The 20,291-nt window shown below is 52.0% G+C and overlaps 1 protein-coding gene across 1 annotated transcript; it reads left to right on the top strand.

The window, feature by feature from the left end:
* Positions 1-412: 412 nt before the first annotated feature.
* LOC135282200 (uncharacterized) lies at positions 413-3,986 on the top strand. The gene is made up of 5 exons (XM_064391750.1): positions 413-650; positions 756-887; positions 1,728-1,889; positions 2,233-2,322; positions 2,617-3,986. The coding sequence occupies exons 2-5, from the start codon at positions 801-803 to the stop codon at positions 3,724-3,726; spliced, it is 1,449 nt and encodes a 482-aa protein (XP_064247820.1). The 5' UTR covers positions 413-650; positions 756-800; the 3' UTR covers positions 3,727-3,986.
* The last annotated feature ends 16,305 nt before the right edge of the window (positions 3,987-20,291 follow it).

The raw sequence follows: 20,291 nt of genomic DNA, 5'->3' as shown, positions 1-20,291 counted from the left end.
CCAAGGAATCTCATGTTGCCAGGGATGGGCCAAATATCCAGTTCGCTGCAATTTCCCCAGTTGTGGCTGCTTGGCCATGACAGGGAAGAAGGTCTAAAAAGGGAAAGGGGGAAAAGCAGCCCCCAAACTGGGCATCTTTGGAGTGGCAATTCCTCCCATTCCTTCCTGTTGGTGAGGAAGGTTTACCTGACAGAATGACATGACAGGGAAGGGGGAAGGGGCCTGTGGACAGGAGCTCTGACAGGTGGGTCACACGGACGGGGTGGCCCACAGGGCTGTCCCAAGAGGCCTTCAGGTGGGCCCCCCTCCCCCCAGGTGTGGTGGGCAGTTTCTGTGTGACACAATGTCAGCGTGGTGATGTGACAATGCAGTGATGTGACATCACCATGATGTAACAATGCCCCATCGCTGGGAAACCTCTGGAGCACGAGGAGTCAGCGTGGGATTGCAGCACCACGAGAGCTCTTGGAAGGAGCTGTAGAGCACTGCTCAGCATCACAGCACCATGAGAGCTCTTGGAAGGAGCTGTGGAGCTCCATCTCACTGCTGGTGTCATGTCAAAAAGCAGAGGCACTGCTGAGTTCACTGAGAATTACAGAGAGGAGAGCAGTGGGCTGATAGAGCTTAGCTGGGAGGCCTGGGGCTTGGAGGTCTGCTCCAGTGCCTCAGGACCCTCAAGACCCTCAGCTCCTTCTCTTGCACCTGCTGTGCAGGGGGCTTATTGAGCTACTGCCCAAGTGTCTGTGTCTTCCCAGCTCAGCCCCAGAACTCTGCACCTGGGACACTGAGCGACCAGGCTGATGGATTACCTGCTGGACCTCCCACTTGGAGTCAAGATCTATGTGAAGCCCAAGTCTGTCTTCTGCAGGGAAAAGCTGGGGGAAAAGGTAAAGGAAGTAAAAGAGTGCAGAAAAGCTCTCCTCTTTCATGGGGTCCCCATCATGCACAGAAGTTCTTGTGGCCACCTCCTCTACAGCAGGAGCTGCAGCCCTACAGTCAGGCAGGACTGGGCAGCAGAGGGAAGCTCCAGACTCCCTGGAACACAGAGCAGAAGCGCTTGTCAGTCTCCTCACGGATTTCAGGCCCTGTGCATGTGTGTGGCCACGTCCCTGCCTACAGCAGGCAGCTGTGTTTGTCCTGGTGCCAGGGCAATGAGCCCCTCCAGCTCATCCTGCCATGTGGAGCCAGGCTCTGGTGCACCTTTGAGGGAAACTTCCACCTTCTCCTGCTGATTCTGTTGGCATATTTGGATGAGCTTGGGTTTCTCTGGTTGGGGAATGCACACACTGCCTCCTCCTCCTCCAGCTTGCACTGTACCTTCCCAAGGCAGAGACTCGCCAGAGGCCAAGGCAGAGGCAGCTGACACAGCCCACGAGCCTGCCTAGCCCAAGGAGACTGATTTCATCCGCTCTCCACTGGCTGCATTTGAAGCACTGGGCCTGACCTTTTCAGTTGGAAGGTTCACTTGTGGGTGGGTCAGCAGTTCTTCCTGATGGCCTAAGGTGTCTATTTGCTGCTGGGGTTTGTCTTCTCTCCCTCAGCCCATCCCATCACAGCCCAGCCTGGCCCAGCACGGCCCCACAGTCTTTCTGTGAGGGTCTCTGTGTCTTCAGAAGGATGGAGAAGAGTGTTGGTTTTCAAAGTACCTTGCTCTTCTCACAAGTACCGCATGGCATCTCTTTGCTGCTCTCCTGCCTTCTTCATACTCTGAGAAATGTCTCTTACAGCTTCACTGGCAATGTCCTTCTTTCAATCTGGACGATCCGTACGTCCACCACCTGAACCTGCAATACAACTGCCTGCATGACCCCCACCTTCAGGACTACCACAAGCGCAAGGACATCCTGCGGATGCTGAAGAGACAGGGCTGCATCACCAGTGACAACAGTGTAGGTTTGGACATCAGGCTGATCAAGAACAGCCCTCTTCAAGCGGGGCTCCCTCAGCCCTGGCTGCAGCCGCCTGCTGCTGCCAGAGGACAGGGCTGTGCGCTGGTGTCCCTGGGAGCAGAAGCAGTGCCACCATCCCCCGGGCAAGCCCCAGTCCTGCCCTTCTCAGCCTGCCCCACGCTGCCTGTTCAGCCCTGGCTGGGGGGACAGCAGTGGCCCCAACACCAGGGTATGGGGGAGGGCTTGGGGGCAGCCCCTCTCCCACTGGGGTCAGGCTGTTTTAGGGAAGGCCGACTGCATGGCTTGACAGTTTTTGGGGGATTCTGCCCTTGTCCCTCCATAGGTGATTTGCTCTGTGAAGGAGTTCAATGAGTACAGGCAGTACCTGACCTGGACCAAGCAACAGTCAGAGCAGATCTTGGGGCAGCAAGAGGTAGGCAAAGCGTTGTGTTTAGAGGCATGGGACTGTGCAGGGCTGTGCTGCTGGGCCAGGCACTGTGGCAGGGAAAGGACTCCACGGCTGGGAGCTGAGCCAGCGCAGGGCACTGAGCTGGGCACGGGCAGCAGGGCCATGTGCAGCACACACCGTGCTGAGGGAAGCCCTTCTCTCCTGCCCTCGTGGCCTGGCTGAAGCAGAGTGCTGGCCTGGGCCCACGGGAACCCTCAGCATGCAGGGGCTGAGTGCTTGTCCAGGCACCATGACCCACAACCTGGTGTCACCTTTCAGGAAGGGCTTCCGCCACTTTTGGCCAAATTAAAGGCTGGTCCCAAACTGCCAGGAACCACTGACACTTCCTGCTGGGCAGAGTGGCAGCCACAGCCTCAGAAACCTTCTTGCCCACCTCCACAGAAGAGCAAAGAGACCCCCCTGAAATCGAGGAGATTTAGAAGAGGGAAAGTAGCTTTAGATGAGGGCCAAACCTACGCCACAGCTGAGCTGGGTCAGGAAGATGCCAGCAGTGCCACTGACTCCCAGAGGAAGCCGGACAACGCTGCTGACGGCCTCTTTAAAGCTGTCTTTGAGCAGCTGACCACAGCAGAAGCCCAGAGGGTCCAAGAGCTGGTTGAGACTGTTGTGTACAAGGTGTTTGCGAGGCTGAAGGTTCCTCAGGACCAGCGTGTCAACTTTTTACGGAAAACTGCTCAGGGGATCAGAGAAAGCTTTTTTGGCAGCTCTGTGAGAACAGAACCTGCAGAGACACCTCTAGACCGCCGACAGGAGATAGAACTGGTGGCCAAGGAGCTTCTAGCAATGGTGTTGGAGATCTTGGGGGACCATCTGGAGTCCAAAGCTTCCGAGCCAGGGAGGGCCGCCAGGAGGAAGGAGCAGCCTGTTGATGGAGAAACCACCCAAGCAGACAAATCCAAGGACGCTGAAACAGACAGAGCACGTTTACACGCTTGCCTTGACAATCTCACCACCCAAGTTGTTAAGAATGTTCACTGCCTCTTGAAATCCATGATAGCTTTTCAGTTTGGAGGAGATTCCAGCTGTGAGTACACCGAAATCCTGAAGCTTTCCAAGGGTAAGGTCTCCAACAGACAAATGCAGCCAGGATTCCCTGGGGCATCCAAAGAAGAGAGCCAGGAATCAAGCACAGGAGTAAAGCTGCCTGCCTTAGGACCACAGCTCCATGCAAAACCGACTGGATATGCCAAAACCATGGAGCCTGAGAATCCTGCAATGGTGAAGGGGAGCTTTGTGAGAGAAAGGAATCCAGCAACCTCAGGCAACACTTTGGACATAGGGACCATGGCAAATTGGATTGTTCAGTCTGTGTTGGGGCATGTTGTTCGGCATAGGCATGCACCAACCTGCAGACAGCATTTTCAATGACCTGTCCCAAACCCAGCCACATCCAAAGGCGGAGAGGAGAGCTGTGCTGCTGAGGACACTCTCCCCTCCTTGGACCCACAGTTTTCCCGACAGCCCATCCCTCCAGAGGATCCGAAGCCTCCTGCCCAGGCCAGAGCATGGTGCAGATCAGTGCGCCTAAAGTTCATCTGAGGCGAGTGAGGCATGTGGCAGGAGAGCTAAAGGGCCTCTAGACAGCAAACCTCACACCTCTGTTCCATCAATAAAGTGTTTACTCCTAAGGCCTTGCTTGTGCTTCCTCCAAACCAGGCCAAACTGCATCCATGCATTTTCCCTGTTCTGCCATATCTCCCCTCCCAATCTCCTCCCACAACCTGCCCAAAAGTCCCCAGGGTGCCCCAGGACATCCCCAGAGCCACCCAGGACCCACCCAGGACCATCTACTCTCCTATATCTCCCACCCAGGTCTCTGTACTACCCCTACGCCTCCCATATATCTCTTCCCAGACCCTCCAGGACTGCCTGAAACCCCCCAAGGAGTCCTCAGCTCCCTGTGCCTGTCATATCTGTCCCATACCTCCCCTCCATGACACCCCCAGTATCAACCCCCATTTCCCCACCCATATATCCACTCGGGACCCCCTAGCTTCCTGTATCCCCTCATATTCCCCCCCATATCTCCCCTTATTTCCCCTACCAGACCCCTGAAGGACCCCCTCAGCCCCCTCCAGACAGTCCCATATTCCCCTAGCCCTGCCCCAGGACTGCCCCAGGATGACTTGTACCTGATGGTGGAGAGCCAGTGTTCCCCATATCTCCCCTCACAGAGCCCCCAGGATCCTCCCCAGCAGTGGAGTGCCACCCACAGAGGACGAGGGTGTGGGAGGGGGGTGGAAGACCATGGAGTAGCTGGTGGTGGGCAAGGGGCTTCCCCCTCCCCCAAGCCCCAACCAGTCCCAAGGGCTCCCCCCTCACAGCGGGAACTGGAACAGCTCTGAGGAGAAAACTTCTTCAGATGTGCAGCCTGGGGAGGCTACCCCAAAATCAGGGGGTCTCCAAAATCAGGAAGGGACCCTGGACCCTAAGAAGCTGGGACTCCTAAAGCCCTCACCCAGATGAGAGGAGAAAATGGCCTCAGCTCTGTGGTCCCCCCACCAAAAAATCAGGAGGGCCCTCAAAACCAGCCCCCTCCCCACCTCCAAAGATATAGAGAAAGTCACCCACCAGCCACCTCAGCCCATATCTCCCCTATTCCAAATTTTCTCCAGCCCCCCAAATTCCCCTGAAGGTCTCCCGGTCCATTCAGCCCTCCCCAAAGCTCCCCAGACCTCCCCTCAGACTCTCTGAAGCTCCTCCCCATCTCCAAACAAGTAGACCCAGTTGTCTCCCAGCCCCTCAAAACTACCCAACCACCCCCCCAAATTCCTCCAGCACCTCCACCCCCCCAGCCCCCTCTGTTCTGTAGAACCCCAAACTTTCCCTAAATGCCCCTAGAACTCCCCTCAGTGCTCCTCCTGACCTCAGTGCTCCTCCTGACCTCTTCAGTGCTCCTCACTGCCAACCCCAGCCCCTGGACTGTGGCAGTGTGTTTTTCTGAGTTATTTCAATGTTAATGGTTTGATCCTTGTACCCCCGTTCTGTCCCCTCACAATGCTTTCTCCCAAGTTGTTTACCCCTAAGTTTCCCGCCGCTGGGCTGCCACTCAGGAGGCCTGTCCCACTGCTCCACCCTTTCTTCCCTTATAAGAAGTTGTCAATCCCAGTTGTGCTGTCTCCTATCCCTGCCTGTCAACTCAGGTGCACCCTTTTTATTCTCGAAAGTTCGATGTCACTCACCCTGAGTATAACACTTGGTTGGTCCCAGCAGCTTCCCCCCTCCCCTGTGGTGATTTCACTGGTCCTGCTAAGCTCCTTGCTCCTCCCTGTGTGTGATCCTGTTGGCTACTTTATGTTCTCCACCCTCTGGGCAAGCCCCCTTTAAAAACCTCTGACACACCACTGCCGTCTTGTCACTCGTTCCTGACCCATCCGCTGAATAAAACTTCTTTGGATAGCACACGAGTGTCCTCTCCCTCGCCTCTTTGCCTCGGGATCCTTGTGGTATCCTGCCACAGCGTCACCCACGCCACTGCTCCAACAGCCACCTGAAAGGCCTCGGCTGAGGCTCAGGGGCAGCCCCTCTCGTGTGTCCCTTCGGTCACACAGGGAGCTTGCTGGCTGGCTTTTCGAACGCTCCGTGGCCGCAGGAGAACCGCACTAGACACCACCATCTTGCCCCCATTCTGAATTTTCCCTGACTCCCCCAAACTCCTCAGGCCCCTGGTCTTGTAGCTGCCCCAAATCCCCCTACAATTCACCCAGGACCCCCTGAGCCCCCTCCCCACCTCCAAAGATATAGAGCCACTCATCCACCAGTGCAGCAAAGGTTGGGGGTCTCTGGGGAGGTTTTGGGGGTCTGGGGAAGGTGACACAAGAGTTTGGGGGGCTCTAATTAGCTTTAAGCAGACTCTGGGTGGAGAAGTTGTTATAGATAGATAACGTGATGGATTGGCTTTTGCGACTAAGGGATGAAAATTGTATATATGTTAAAACATATGCAGTTATATTATCATAGTCTTGTTTAGACATCCTCTGTTCTCCCCATAGTCCACTTCCCCCCGCAGTATTATTGCTGCCAGACAGCCTTGGTTGTGAAGTTCTTGTGAAGGGAGGCCATGTATGTGTCCCTTGCATGGGATGGGAAAAGCTTGTTGCTAGTGGGCACAGCATGACAGCACCTCACCTCCAGTCTAGTTGCAAGAAAGTCTCCACCAACAGACGGTGAAGAAGAGTTGACAGACAGACTTCGGGAGGGGCCAGGACTGGCTGACGCAACCCCCAGGAACTGAAATATTTATTGATGAGCACATGGCAGTTTGGTTCCTGGCTCACAGCTCTGCAATTTTTCCTTATTCAGTCTTGTGAGAAACGGAGTCAAAGAATTTTTTCTAAAGTTTAATAACGGATAAAATAAGAGACAAAAATCCAGTGCTGAGGTGCTCCTGGCCAACAGCTAAAGAATACACTGGTATATACAGACAGTATTATTTTTTTACAGTTACATCACTGAGATACATGCATATTCATGTGTTCTGTACATTATTCAAACATTCCTTCGAACTTTCTGATGTTTTGGGAACTCCTTTGTTTGATTTCTTCTCACTCTGGCTTATCTGCATGACATCCTGGGTATCAGGACAATATATTTTATTTCTTCTTGTGTCTACATCCTGCTGTTTTACATCCTCTGATAAGGATTTAGTATGTCCTCCTTAAATTTAACATGGTATTCTCTAGTTGTCCTCCGGTGCTCTGGTTTGTGTCACGGTTATCTTATAACTTGGACGGGTTGTCAGTGGATGGCCTTACACTGTTGTTCTTAGTTACACAAAAGCCTTTTCTGTTGTACAATACGTTGATCACACTATTATTTCCATAAGCGATATATATTCATTAGACTACTGTTTCTATGAGCACTACAGTCCATACTTAAACTGATAGATTATATTATATTCACAAGCAGCTAAAAAGAGATACAATTGGTATAATTTCTAAATAGTTATAATCACTGACAACATACAAAAGCTAATTCATAAATGCAACAGCTAATATTATGCAGTCATTTTACACAGTCTTTTATTGTAATTTTGTTAAGGTTTATTAAACCTTTAAAATTTTAAAAGTGAGCATAATTTCTCACAAAGTTACTATTCAAAATCCTATTAAGTCTTTAACCTTCTTCCCTGAAAAGAAGTCCATGTCAATTAGTAAAGGTTTCTAAAATAAATTAATGCGTTCAGCTGATTGAAATGATGATGGCTTGTGCATCTTAACACAGGGCACATACTAAAGGGGACATGGATAGGCGGATGGGGAAGTGCCGAGTACCTCCCAAGCAGCTCGGCCAAGGGGGAAAGGCAGTGAGGAGAAAATGTATCCAGGAAAGGAGCAAAGCAGGCTACATGCTGCAAGGAATTGAGAGAGACCCCGTTGGACACACACGCCTGATGGGTTCTCTCCCTGTATTCCAATCAAGGCACTTTTACAGGACTCCGGTGCCTCCTTTTGGACACAACCCTCTAGCGACGTGAATTTTACACTCTGGGGGGTGGGGGGCTCTGCAGCTGCACTACCTGGGGAAGGGGGAGAATAAAGCAGTACAAACCAGTCCAGACTGGGGCAGCTGGGGAAAGCTCAGAGGCACAAGGGGCCGCTGGCAGCGAGGCAGGGCAGGGGTGGGAGGGATCGGCGAGGGGAGGGTGGGGAGAAGTTCCCGCTCAAGCAGAAGAGTCCTCCAGGAGCTCAGGGAAGCAGCAGCCCTCGTGCTGATGCACAGCCTGGGGAGAAAGGGGTTGGTGGACCAAATGTGTGCTTTGGAAAGCAGAGCTGGGTTCCTAAATCCCATTGGAAGTCTCTGTAACAGACCTGTGGTGGCTGAGGGATGGTCATGGAAAGGGTTTGCCAGCCTTGAACTGGACTTGTTGATCTTCTGAGCTGTGTTGTGTCTGGGAGCCTGTTCCTTTCCCCTTGCCCAAGGGCAGAGTGTTGCTGAGGGCTGGAGTTGGAGGCTGTGTGTGCCCCCAAGAGCCGGTACCGTGGGGCTGCAGGTGCTCCTGGCAGCGTGGGCTTGTCTGAGCCGGGCCTTGTGCCTCTTTCAGGTGTCCCTGCTGCAGTCACAGCTGGCCCAAGACCGACAGCACCACCTGGAGAGCTGTGCAGGGAGCAGGCAGGAGACACAAGGTGCAGAAGGGACCTCCTTGCTTCCTGAACATCTCAGAGAGGAGCCACGGTGCAGCTGGATGCAGTCTTAGACTTAGTCAATAGTTTATGTTTAAAGAATAGTATAGGTGTAATTGAACCTTTATGCCCTGCATCATGCGAGCAAGAATGCTGAGAAATGGGGAAGAAAGCTGAGTACCACACAATCTGAAAACTGGAAAGGCATCCTGTTTGTCAAGCCTGTAAACGTTGAGAGAAGAATAACAAGCTGTCAAAAAGATTAATTTATTATAGGCCTGCAACTGTTTTTGAGCAAACTGCTGAACACAGTTTCTCACACTAAAATACATAAATAATATCTTAAATTTGCAATAAACCAGATTCACTTGCTTCTAGCTTGTGTCTCTCACATTCATATGCCACAGCAGTAGGGAAGGGGGAGAACGGTTAGGGAGCTCTTGAGCCAGGCATACACCAGGTCTAAGGACTGAAGAAAGCTACAGCAGCTGTCCATTGTCTTCAGAAGAGGCTGGCCAGTGAAGGTGGTTCCTGAGAACTTCAGAGAGCATTACACCAGTCTTACAGGTGGGCACAAAGGAGGGCGTGAAGAATTACAGGTTAATCGGCTGCTTTGAAATCCCTGCAAAAGTGATGGAGCAATTCCTCCTGGACACCCTTTCAAGCAACTGAGAGAGAAGGGCATTGAGAACAGCCAGCAGAGATTTACCAGGGGGATATGATGCCTGGTAAACCTGATTGACTCTGCAAATAATGGGAGACCAGGAATGGTGTTGCTGGACATTGCAAAACATTCAACAGCCACATAGTCTCCTTACAGCCAGACTGGTGAGATATGGACTGAGTGAATGGCCAAGGGGAAACTGCCCAAACCAGCGGGCTCAGTGCTGCTTGATCAGGTGTATGAAGTGGCCAGGCTGTGGTGACACCACTCACTCCAGATCATCCCTGGAGCCAGTATTACTGTTGATCAATGACTAATATTTATATACAGAGAATGTCTTGTCTAAGTGAAGAAACTTTACAACAGGGATTTATTCCACCATGATCATATGTATCATATGTAGTTCCTAGCTCATACACCAACATTTCTTTTCCTAGAACTACTTTACCCACCTCTTCCCTGTGGGATCGCGTTGGTTCGCTCTCCGCACCCCCAAGCTTATGTTTGGTATGGTCTTGGGATGTACACTCCTCCTCTCCATCATCCCTTACCCCTCCCAGTTATAGGAATGTATCTATTTAACCTCCTCCCAGACCCCTGTTCATCACTCAGTGGCCAGACCCACCTTCTAGAATCTTCCATCAGATCTGTCAAGTTATTGGTTCAAGGGCCAAGGCCACTCCTTTTCCCTAGTTCTATTGGTTGCACAAGTTGTCAGTAGGTTGTAGGTTACACCCCCCCGAACCTCTGATTGGTTGCTGTTCTCGCTTTAAAAAGCGCTGTCGAGCAGTGTTCAAGGTCTTCAGTTGGTTTCTCCCCTAGTGAATAAACTGGACTGTGTTACCCCTGGAGACCGTCTCCGTTTATTTCTGCGGATTGCAGTTCCTGCCTCTTCGCTGGGAGTCCTCGTCACCTCAAGGCTGAAAAGCCTTAAGCGCTCTCCCAACCCCGTGTGGGCATAGGAGTGCGCCCCTGTGCTGCCGGTGTCGCTGGCCACAGCCAGCCGGGATTTCAGTTGAGGCCAGCCGCCGCTGCAGTCTGGCGCCCAACGTGGGGCAGCTGTGAACACCTCCGGAGCCCACGGACGAGGATTCCAGAATCCCAGGACGCAGTCCGTTGGATTTGGATTTATATCCTCTTGGTCGTCAAACTACCTCTGGGTGAGCAGACCCCGTTTTAGTGGGTGGCGCTCCCCGAGGATTGGGATTGGCAGCTCCTAGCACCCCAGGAGTCGGTCCCGCCGCAGAATCCACCCTCCTCGGACCCTTCCCTGGACCTACCACCGAGTGTGAGTTTTCTTTCTTTCTCTTCTTTCCTTTTCTTCTCACCCCCGTCTTTTTACATTTCTGTTGTATTTTAGTTGACGGTTTCGTCCGTCCGGACCCTTTAGATTAAAATCCTGCAGGTCATTTTCACCAGCTGGCGGTGTCCGGTGACGGGGTTCGGTTTGGTGGTCCCTCCTTTTTTCTTTCCATAGTTCTATTTCCCGAGGTTGGGCAGTTTGGGTTGTGATTTTAACATTCTGAAATGGGTGCCAAGGTTTCCACAACCCACAGGAGACTTGTTGAAAGAGTTAAAGGGGTTCTTGTTGTGGGGGGTTTTGAAAATATCAACAAAAAAGAAATAAAAAGGTTAGTTGCTTGGCTACTCTCCCAATTCCCGGCGACCACCCCTGAGCAGATTGTTAGTCATGTATTTTGGTCCCATGTTTGTCTTAAAGCAGAAAGTATGTGCCGCTCAGGGGATTCGCAAATGCTCAAAATCGCGTTTTTATGTTCCCAACTTCGGGACCTTTTAAAATCACGGACAGAATTGAGGGAGCAGTCGAATACAAGTTGTCCACCCGGTTTTTGCGGTTCTCCTTCCCCAAGCCCTCACTCCTTACCCTCTACCCCGAAATCTGGAATTTTGAAGAGAGCATCTCGTAAAGGCAGCACGCAGGGTTCATACCATCCCCCTGGCTCTCTTCAAAACGTCCACTCCCCCCGCCGGAGGAGTCCTGGCCAGACTCCTCGGGATTCGTCCTACCCTCCTTTTTCCCCAGTTCGCGTTCTCCGAAGTTCGAAACGTTCTGTTCGGTTTTACCCTCCTCCTTCTCCTTCCCCCTCAGATGATTCACTGGCCCAAGATGGCGTCAGTGAATCACAAAATGGCGGGTGCCGCATGGCGTCTCCCGCCAATCCTCCTTCTTCTTCCCATAATCCCTTTTTCTCTCCCCGAAATCCTTTCAATCATTTTGACTCCTCCCTTTCTCCTCCTTCCACTCCGCCCCTGCCTTCTCCTCCTACTCCTCCCACTGTAGCGCCGCCCTCGGAACCAGCCCCTCCCATGTGCCACGCCTCAAAGGCGGGGACATCTCCATCCGTCTCCGCCCCCGTCCTTGGCCCCTCCTCCTCCGCTCCAAGTTCCGGTTCCCACGGTATCCCTTCCGGTTCCCACAGTTCGGCGGGAGCCGGGAGGGGGGTTGGGAGCCGGAACCCGGGGCCGCTGCCCACCCTGTCCGCGGCTCCGGTCACTTACCACCCGGGGGCGGACGGGAGAGTCCAGGCCCAGTGGACCCCTTTCCCAAATTCGACAATCAAGGAACTGTGCAAGGCCCAGAAGGATTACTCACGGGAGAGTGAATTCTTCCGGGGTATCCTGAGGGCCACACTCACAGATGCGGTGGTCATCCCTGCCGATCTACGGCGGATTTTTTCGTGCTTGTTGAATCCCACTGAATTCCTCATTTGGGAGTCGAAATGGAAAAAGGAAATTAGTAAAACGTTACCATCGCTGTGGGACAATACAAGCACCGCCGTAGACTCGGAGGGGGGAATTTTGACCACCGACCACCTGAGTGGGGAGGGGGCCTGGGCGGACGGGAATTATCAAGCATGGTACATCCCCTCAGATGCGTTGAAATCCACTACCTTAGCAGCACAGAAAGCCTTTTTTAGCCTAAAATCACCGTCTACTCCTTCAGTATCTTATTCCAAAATTACCCAGTCAGATAATGAACCTTTTCTTTTATTTGTTGAGAGGCTTCGAAAGGCCATTGACATTCAAGTTAAAGATGAGAATACTCGAGCAGGAATCTTAACAGAAATGGCGGCCGCCAACGCCAACGCCGCATGCAAAGCCGCCATTCTTAGCCTTCCTCTCGACCCACCACCGGAACTCCCTCAGATGCTGGAAGTTTGCGAGAGGAAGGTTGCCGTTCTCCCAGAAGAACCTGGCCCAGCCCTTCGGCCTCCTGCTCGTCGTGTTGCTGCTGCCAATTCCGAGGACATTGCCGCTGCTGTCACTCCCGCCTTCCGACACACTCCACGACCAGTCCGTCGACCACCGTCTGGCACCGATGCACCGTGCCATCTTTGTCAACAAACTGGCCATTGGATGCCTGATTGTCCCTTGCGGCAAGAATTCATAAATTTCAAAAGCCATCAGAGGCCTCAGGGGACAAATCAGCGTCCAAAAAACTAATTGCTGAGCGCGCCTCCTCCCCGCGCTCCGAAACAAATAGGGTAGGCAGTTGTCCATCTGGCGGGGAGGGAGAGAGAGGGGAGAATTTCCATCAGGCTTCCCAACAGTGCCTGCCTGAGTCACAACACCTGTCTGGGTTGACCAAGCCGTTCTTTATGTCGCAACCGGTTTTGACCACTTTTTCGAATTTTTCTCCTTACAGACTTCAACTCACAAAATCACTTCACCTCACCGACTCGGACTTCCACGACGTCTCCGTTTGCCCAAACGTGCCAGGTACCTGGTGGCGGGTCAAAAGTAAGTACGTTGTCGTCGGAGACACAAAATACACGCCAGAGCATGTCACCATCCTACCTGGCCTCCTGACATCCAACATCCAACAGTTCTCCATTGCACTTTACTGCACTCGCCCCCCCGTCTTTCTGCCAAAAGGGCAGGTAATAGCACAAGCTATCCCTGTCCCCGATTTCAACCTACCTCACACTTTACCATCAGCACAGGAATCACACACCGTGGCTTGGTCCCAAGTCGTGTCCAGGGACAAGCCACGATTGACATGTTGCCTGCAGAAAGATGGGGATGTTACCACACTCAATGGGCTTTTAGACACTGGGGCAGACGTAACGATCATTCCCGCAAGGCAGTGGCCGTCACAGTGGGAACTGCAGGACGTGGCAGGACACATCCAGGGTGTTGGAGGGGTCCAATTAGCGAAACAGTCCAAGAACATCGTGCAAATTATGGGGCCCGACGGGCAATTGGCATCTGTCCGCCCGTTTGTTTTAGATTACGCGGAACCCCTGTGGGGAAGAGACCTCCTTGCCCAGTGGGGAGCCACAATTGATCTTCCATCGGCTCCCCAGGTTTTTCGGGCAGCGGCCACTGAGGAGCGCCCTACCCAAAAATTAGTTTGGAAAACAGATGTTCCAGTTTGGGTAGAGCAGTGGCCGCTTTCTAATAAAAAATTAAAGGCGCTCCAGGAGCTCGTGGAGGAGCAGCTGCAGAAAGGACACTTGGTTGAAACCACATCACCTTGGAATTCACCAGTGTTTGTTATTAAAAAACCTAATAAAGATAAGTGGCGGCTCCTTCACGACCTTCGCAAAATTAATGATGTCATCGAGAATATGGGGTCTCTTCAGCCAGGGATGCCGTCCCCAGCGATGCTCCCACAAAATTATCATCTGGCCGTCATCGACATAAAGGATTGTTTCTTTCAAATTCCCTTGCACCCGGATGATGCCCCACGTTTCGCCTTCTCGGTACCTACCATCAACCGAGAAGCCCCAAGGAAGAGATACCACTGGCGAGTTCTCCCGCAAGGGATGAAAAATAGTCCTGTCATCTGCCAGTGGTACGTCTCTTCCTTGCTGTCCCCGGTACGTGCAGCAACAACGGAGACAATCATCCATCACTATATGGATGACATTCTAGTCTGTGCTCCGACCGAAGACGTACTTACTCACGCGCTTGACCTGACAATCAATTCATTGGTTGCTGCAGGTTTCGAGCTTCAACAAGAAAAAATTCAACGGATGCCGCCCTGGAAGTACCTGGGCCTTGAAATTGGCAGACGCACAATTGTGCCCCAAAAAATATCAATTCGGCCTCACATTCGGACTTTAGCTGATGTTCAGCAGCTGTGTGGAGCCTTGAACTGGGTGAGACCTTGGCTGGGCATCTCTACGGAAGACCTGGCCCCCCTTTTCAATTTATTGAAAGGGGGAGAGGAGCTAAGTTCTCCAAGGACTCTCACTCCAGAGGCACGAACGGCATTGGAAAAGATTCAGGCGTCCATTTCTGAGCGGCAAGCTCATCGGTACATTCAAGAATTGCCATTCAAATTCATCATATTAGGAAAATTGCCACACCTCCACGGGGTGATTTTTCAATGGGACCAATCATTCAAAAAGGACCAAAAGGTTAAGGATCCCCTCTTAATCATAGAGTGGGTTTTTCTTAGCCATCATCGGTCCAAAAGAATGACACGGCCACAAGAACTGGTGGCAGAACTGATCCGCAAAGCTCGTCTGCGGATCAGGGAGCTGGCAGGTGTGGACTTCGAGTGCATCCACCTTCCAATCCAATTAAGTTCGGGCCATTTTACGAAAGCGATGCTGGAACACCTACTGCAGGAAAGTGAGTCATTGCAATTCGCGCTGGATAGCTACTCCGGGCAAATTTCCATTCACCGTCCGGCCCACAAAATTTTCAATTCGGATGTTCAATTTCATCTTTCATTAAAATCTGTTCAGAGTCGAACTCCTTTGGAGGCTTTGACCGTTTTCACTGACGCGTCTGGAGCATCCCACAAGTCAGTGATGACTTGGAAGGATCCTCAAACTCAGCGGTGGGAGGCTGATATTAGAGAGGTCAAGGGATCACCTCAAATAGCTGAGTTAGACGCAGTCGTCCGAGCCTTCGAGAAGTTCACTGAACCTTTCAATTTAGTCACTGATTCGGCATATGTAGCCGGAGTGGTGTCCCGTGCGGAGAATGCGATCCTGCAGGAGGTGTCCAACAGCACGCTGTTCGTCTTGCTCTCAAAACTTATTAGGTTAGTCTCCCACCGAGAGCAACCTTATTATGTGATGCACGTGAGGTCCCACACAGATTTGCCAGGGTTCATTATGGAAGGAAACAGGAGGACCGATGCCTTTGCTGCTCCTGCCCAAATGGCCCCGCTCCCGGATGTGTTCGAACAAGCTAAGATCAGCCACCAGTTGTTCCACCAAAATGCCCCCGGCCTGGTTCGTCAGTTTAAGATCACCCGAGAACAGGCCAGGGCAATCGTGGCCACATGTCCCCAGTGCCAAAATCACCAGCTTCCGTCCATCACCTTAGGCACCAACCCCCGTGGACTGAGTAGTTGTGAGGTGTGGCAGATGGACGTCACCCACCTTACTGAATTCGGACGACTCTCTTATGTCCATGTATCTGTAGACACCTTTTCCAATGCGATTTATGCCTCTTCCCACACAGGGGAGAAGGCCAATGATGTTAAGAAACACCTGTTGTTGGCTTTCTCCGTACTGGGCATCCCAAAGTGTATCAAAACAGATAACGGCCCGGCGTATAAATCCAGGGAAGTTCGAAGCTTCCTGCAACAATGGGGAATAGAACACAAGACTGGCATCCCCTATTCCCCGACAGGCCAAGCCGTGGTGGAAAGGGCCCATCAGAGCCTGAAAAGGGTCTTAAGTCAACAGTATTCGGCAATGAAGATGGACCCCCCACAGATCCGCCTGGCGAGAGCTTTGTATACCATCAACTTTTTAAATTGCTCTTTCGGTAACCTAAACCCTCCTATTGTGCGGCACTTTGGGCAAAATGACACCTTAAGACTCAAAGCCCGACCACCGGTTTTAGTTAAAGATCCCGAGACGTGGAAGACGGAAGGGCCCTTCGATTTAGTAACCTGGGGGAGAGGATACGCTTGTGTATCCACCCCCTCAGGATTGAAATGGGTCCCCTCCAAGTGGGTCAAACCTTTCGTCCCCAAAAAACAAACAGCTTTGGGTGTTGTGACACAGGTCGAAGAGGCCTGTTGGAGGCGGAAGCGGAAGCCCTTTTCCGGAGACCTTGATCTCTTCCCAGGACCAGACCAACTCTTTTAATATAATCAATCTCTTTTATATATATTTTTTACCGTTGTAGAGCCCAGAATATGATAACCCAGACAAGATCCATCCTGCCACCGGTCGCTATCACCATCATTGCCTTCTGGTGTGCGACCCTGCCAACATCACAGCCGTGGGTTGTTCCCCAACCCAAGAGGAATGTGTGGAAGACTCTTGCCAGCGCCCTCGGCCAAGACAGCATCTGCCTAACCACCGCGTCAGCAACAGACCCCTTGTCCACCTGCCTTGTGGGGATCCCAATCTCTCAAGATGAGTTACCCGATACCCTTTATCCTTCCCTTGAACCCTTCTTTAATAATAAAATCAATCGCCCCTCCAATCCTAACCCCAATGTCGCCTGGAGAAGGTTTTCCAATCGTTTAAATCAATCAAAGTCTGAACCAATTGAATTTACGTTACTCGGTTCCTCCACAGCCCATTTTTGTTTTCAGTTCTTCCCATTCCCGGGTCAGGACGAGAAGTCATATACACCAGTCATATCATCGAATTACACCGCCGGGAACTGGTGCTCTTCCCTGTCCCAAATTACCACCTCCATCACCTTCAATGATAAACCTAAGTCCCTTCCCAATGGTTTGTTTCTGATTTGTGGAAACCGAGCTTGGCAAGGCATCCCCTCTCGCCTTCTCGGAGGTCCGTGTACTATAGGCCGGTTGACGCTGTTTACACCCAGCAAAAACCAAATTGTTAATTGGCAAAAAATAAAGGTCGCACCAAATTCGAACCGCACCAAAAGAGATTTGAGAAATTTGGATGATACGTGCGACGAGGAAATTGTACATTGGAATAAACTAGAAGAAGTAGCATGGATCACCTTCCTTCCTTGGGTAGCCGTTGCTCAAGCTCTAGGTGAATTAGGCCACCTAGAGTGCTGGGTGGCGAAACAAGCAAATTTAACATCAACCGCGCTCAGTGACCTTTTAGAAGACGAGGAAATAACAAGGCAGGCAACATTGCAAAACAGGGCAGCGATAGATTTTTTGTTGCTGCTCCACGATCACAAATGTGACGAATTTGAAGGGCTCTGTTGCTTGAATCTGTCATCGAAGGCCGAAGATGTCCGAGTCTCCATCAGCAAAATGAAAGAAATGATAAATCAGATAAAAGAAGAGTCTGCAGACTGGTTGGGGAACTTGTTTGCAGGATGGGGGTTGTCTGGGTGGGTGTCTTCCGTTCTAAAAACTGTTGTCTTAGTCTTATTTATTCTATTATTAGTATCTGTTACGATATGCATTGTTTGGAATATCTTAAAAAGGCTTTTGTTGAAGTCCACGTCCCCTGTGGAGATCAACCGAGTAGTAGCAAAAGAAGAAGACGAACTATATGAAGAGGACTTTGAAATCCCGCAGGTGTTGGACTACCCCGGTTGGGACTCTTTTTCAGAGGACAGTTTTTGATTTATTACATTTCCTTCTTTCGATTTTCTTTTAAAACAGAAAAGGGGGAGATGTGGGATCGCGTTGGTTCGCTCTCCGCACCCCCAAGCTTATGTTTGGTATGGTCTTGGGATGTACACTCCTCCTCTCCATCATCCCTTACCCCTCCCAGTTATAGGAATGTATCTATTTAACCTCCTCCCAGACCCCTGTTCATCACTCAGTGGCCAGACCCACCTTCTAGAATCTTCCATCAGATCTGTCAAGTTATTGGTTCAAGGGCCAAGGCCACTCCTTTTCCCTAGTTCTATTGGTTGCACAAGTTGTCAGTAGGTTGTAGGTTACACCCCCCCGAACCTCTGATTGGTTGCTGTTCTCGCTTTAAAAAGCGCTGTCGAGCAGTGTTCAAGGTCTTCAGTTGGTTTCTCCCCTAGTGAATAAACTGGACTGTGTTACCCCTGGAGACTGTCTCCGTTTATTTCTGCGGATTGCAGTTCCTGCCTCTTCGCTGGGAGTCCTCGTCACCTCAAGGCTGAAAAGCCTTAAGCGCTCTCCCAACCCCGTGTGGGCATAGGAGTGCGCCCCTGTGCTGCCGGTGTCGCTGGCCACAGCCAGCCGGGATTTCAGTTGAGGCCAGCCGCCGCTGCACTTCCCCTTGCTGGAAGTCCTTTTATGGTCTTGGAGGGTCTTCTAAAGGGGTCTCTGGTGGTCATATTCACTGTGAGCCCCCAAATTTGGAAATGCTCTTGCCTTGAACTTCTCTTAGGGCATGCACTGTTGTTTCTTGTTACATAACTTTGCAAAAAAACCCACTTAGGTGCCTTACAATCTGTTTTTCCACTGCTTCCAGCTCTATTTAACATCCTGTGTGTCTACTTTACATTATTTTATCTAACTTGCTAGTTGGTCTTTAAGCTGTGTTTTGCAACTAAACGTTCTATTTTCCATGTTTTCTGTCACAGTGAGTGGCAGCAATGCATCTTCCTGGTGGCTGAAGCCACCCCCATTTCCATGGTCCCTGAGGCTGACAGACATGCCACACACTGATGTCATGTCCAGCCTCAGGTCAGCTTGCCCAGACAGGGGAGAAACACAGGCAGGAGAGGCAGAAGCCCTGTGCCTAGGCTGCCCCGCCTTGAAGGCACAAAAGCCTTCACCTTCTACTGGTCAAGGGTCAGGGCACCTGACAGTGAGCCTTCAGCACTGAGTGATGGCATCCCACTCCTGCAGCCTTGGCCCAGTCAGATGACCTGGTCTCCTCAGGAGCTGCCCTTTGACCTTGTCAGGGACCACGCAATGGACATGATGCCATGGCAGCTTGGCAACCCCTGGATTCATCATCACTGTGGTGATGTTTACCTCAGCATAGAATCCCAGACTGGTTTGGGCTGGAGGGACCTCAAAGCTCATCCATTTCCACCCCCTGCCATGGGCAGGGACACCTCCACCAGACCAACTTGCTCCAAGCCCCCTCCAAGCTGGCCTCAGACACTTGCAGGGATGGGGCAGCCACAGCTGCTCTGGGCAACCTGTGCCAGGGTCTTACCATCCCCAGAGGGAAGTTTTTTCTAACCCTGCCCTCTGCCAGTGGAAATCCATTTCCCGTGTCCTGGCATTCCAAGCCCTTGTCCAAAGTCACCCCTCAGCTCTCTTAGAGCCCCTTTAGGCATTGGAAATGTCTCTAAATTCTCCCTAAAGCCTTCTCTTCTCCAGGCTGGACACCCCCAGCTCTCCCAACCTGGTTCAGAGCAGAGGGGCCCCAGCCCTTGGAGTATCTCTTTGGCCTCTCTGGACTCCCTCCAGCAGCTCCACATCCTTCTGATGCAGGACCCAAGGGCTGGCGGCAGCTCTGCAGGTGGGGTCTCACCTGAGCAGGGCAGAGGGGCAGAATCTCTCTTGTCCCCTGCTGCCCACAATGTGGAGTCAGCCCAGGACATGGGGTTTCTGGGTGGTAGCACAAGAGGCTGGGGCACACTGAGATTTTTGTCTGCCAACATGCCCAAGTCCTTCTCCTCAGGGCTGCTCTCAATCCCTGCTCTGCCCAACCCAAATCTGTGCTTGGGATTGCCCTGACCCAGGGGCAGGCCGTGTACTTGGTCTCATACCAGCAGAGTCACACTGGGACTTTGGTGATGGTCTCTGGGCCTGTGGCAGTGACTCCAGCTCGTTTCAATTTGAGCTCCTCTTGTTGCTTCCCCTACCTCATGCCTCCCCTTCCCCATGCTCCCCTTGGTATTACCTCATCATCCTTGTCACAGGTTTGCATGGCCAGGTCTGGGTAGCAGGGGCCTGCAGGGTGACCCTCTATGAGGAGACACCAGCAGCTGCCCCTGTGCTGGGCAGGGCCGGCTCCAGAGAGCTCCAGGACAGACCTGCCACTGGCTAAGGCTGAGCCAACCACTGATGCCAGGAGGGCCTCTGTGATTAGATACTAAATAAGGGGTAAACACTGCTGTGCAACAGCAGCTGGCAGGGAGGAAGGAGAGGATGTAGAGTGACAGCCCTGCAGCAACCAAGGCTGGGGAAGAAGGAGGTGCTGGAGCAGATTCCCTTGCAGCCCATGGTGCAGCCCATGGGGAGGAAGATTTTTGACCCATAGCCCATGTAGGTGAGGAACATATCCCAACAGCACCCCATGTAAGGACCCCACAGCACAGCAGGTGGG

Source organism: Passer domesticus, chromosome 16 (assembly GCF_036417665.1).
Source record: "Passer domesticus isolate bPasDom1 chromosome 16, bPasDom1.hap1, whole genome shotgun sequence".
Lineage (NCBI taxonomy): Eukaryota > Metazoa > Chordata > Aves > Passeriformes > Passeridae > Passer > Passer domesticus.
Note: the sequence above shows the minus strand (reverse complement) of the source record. Positions and strands in the feature narration are given on the sequence as shown.

Coding starts and splice junctions, on each gene's coding strand:
- LOC135282200 (XM_064391750.1), top strand. CDS start 801: ATGGATTACCTGCTGGACCTCCCACTTGGAGTCAAGATCTATGTGAAG. Junction 888..1,727: donor GGGAAAAGCTGGGGGAAAAG/GTAAAGGAAGTA, acceptor TGTCTCTTACAG/CTTCACTGGCAATGTCCTTC. Junction 1,890..2,232: donor GCATCACCAGTGACAACAGT/GTAGGTTTGGAC, acceptor GTCCCTCCATAG/GTGATTTGCTCTGTGAAGGA.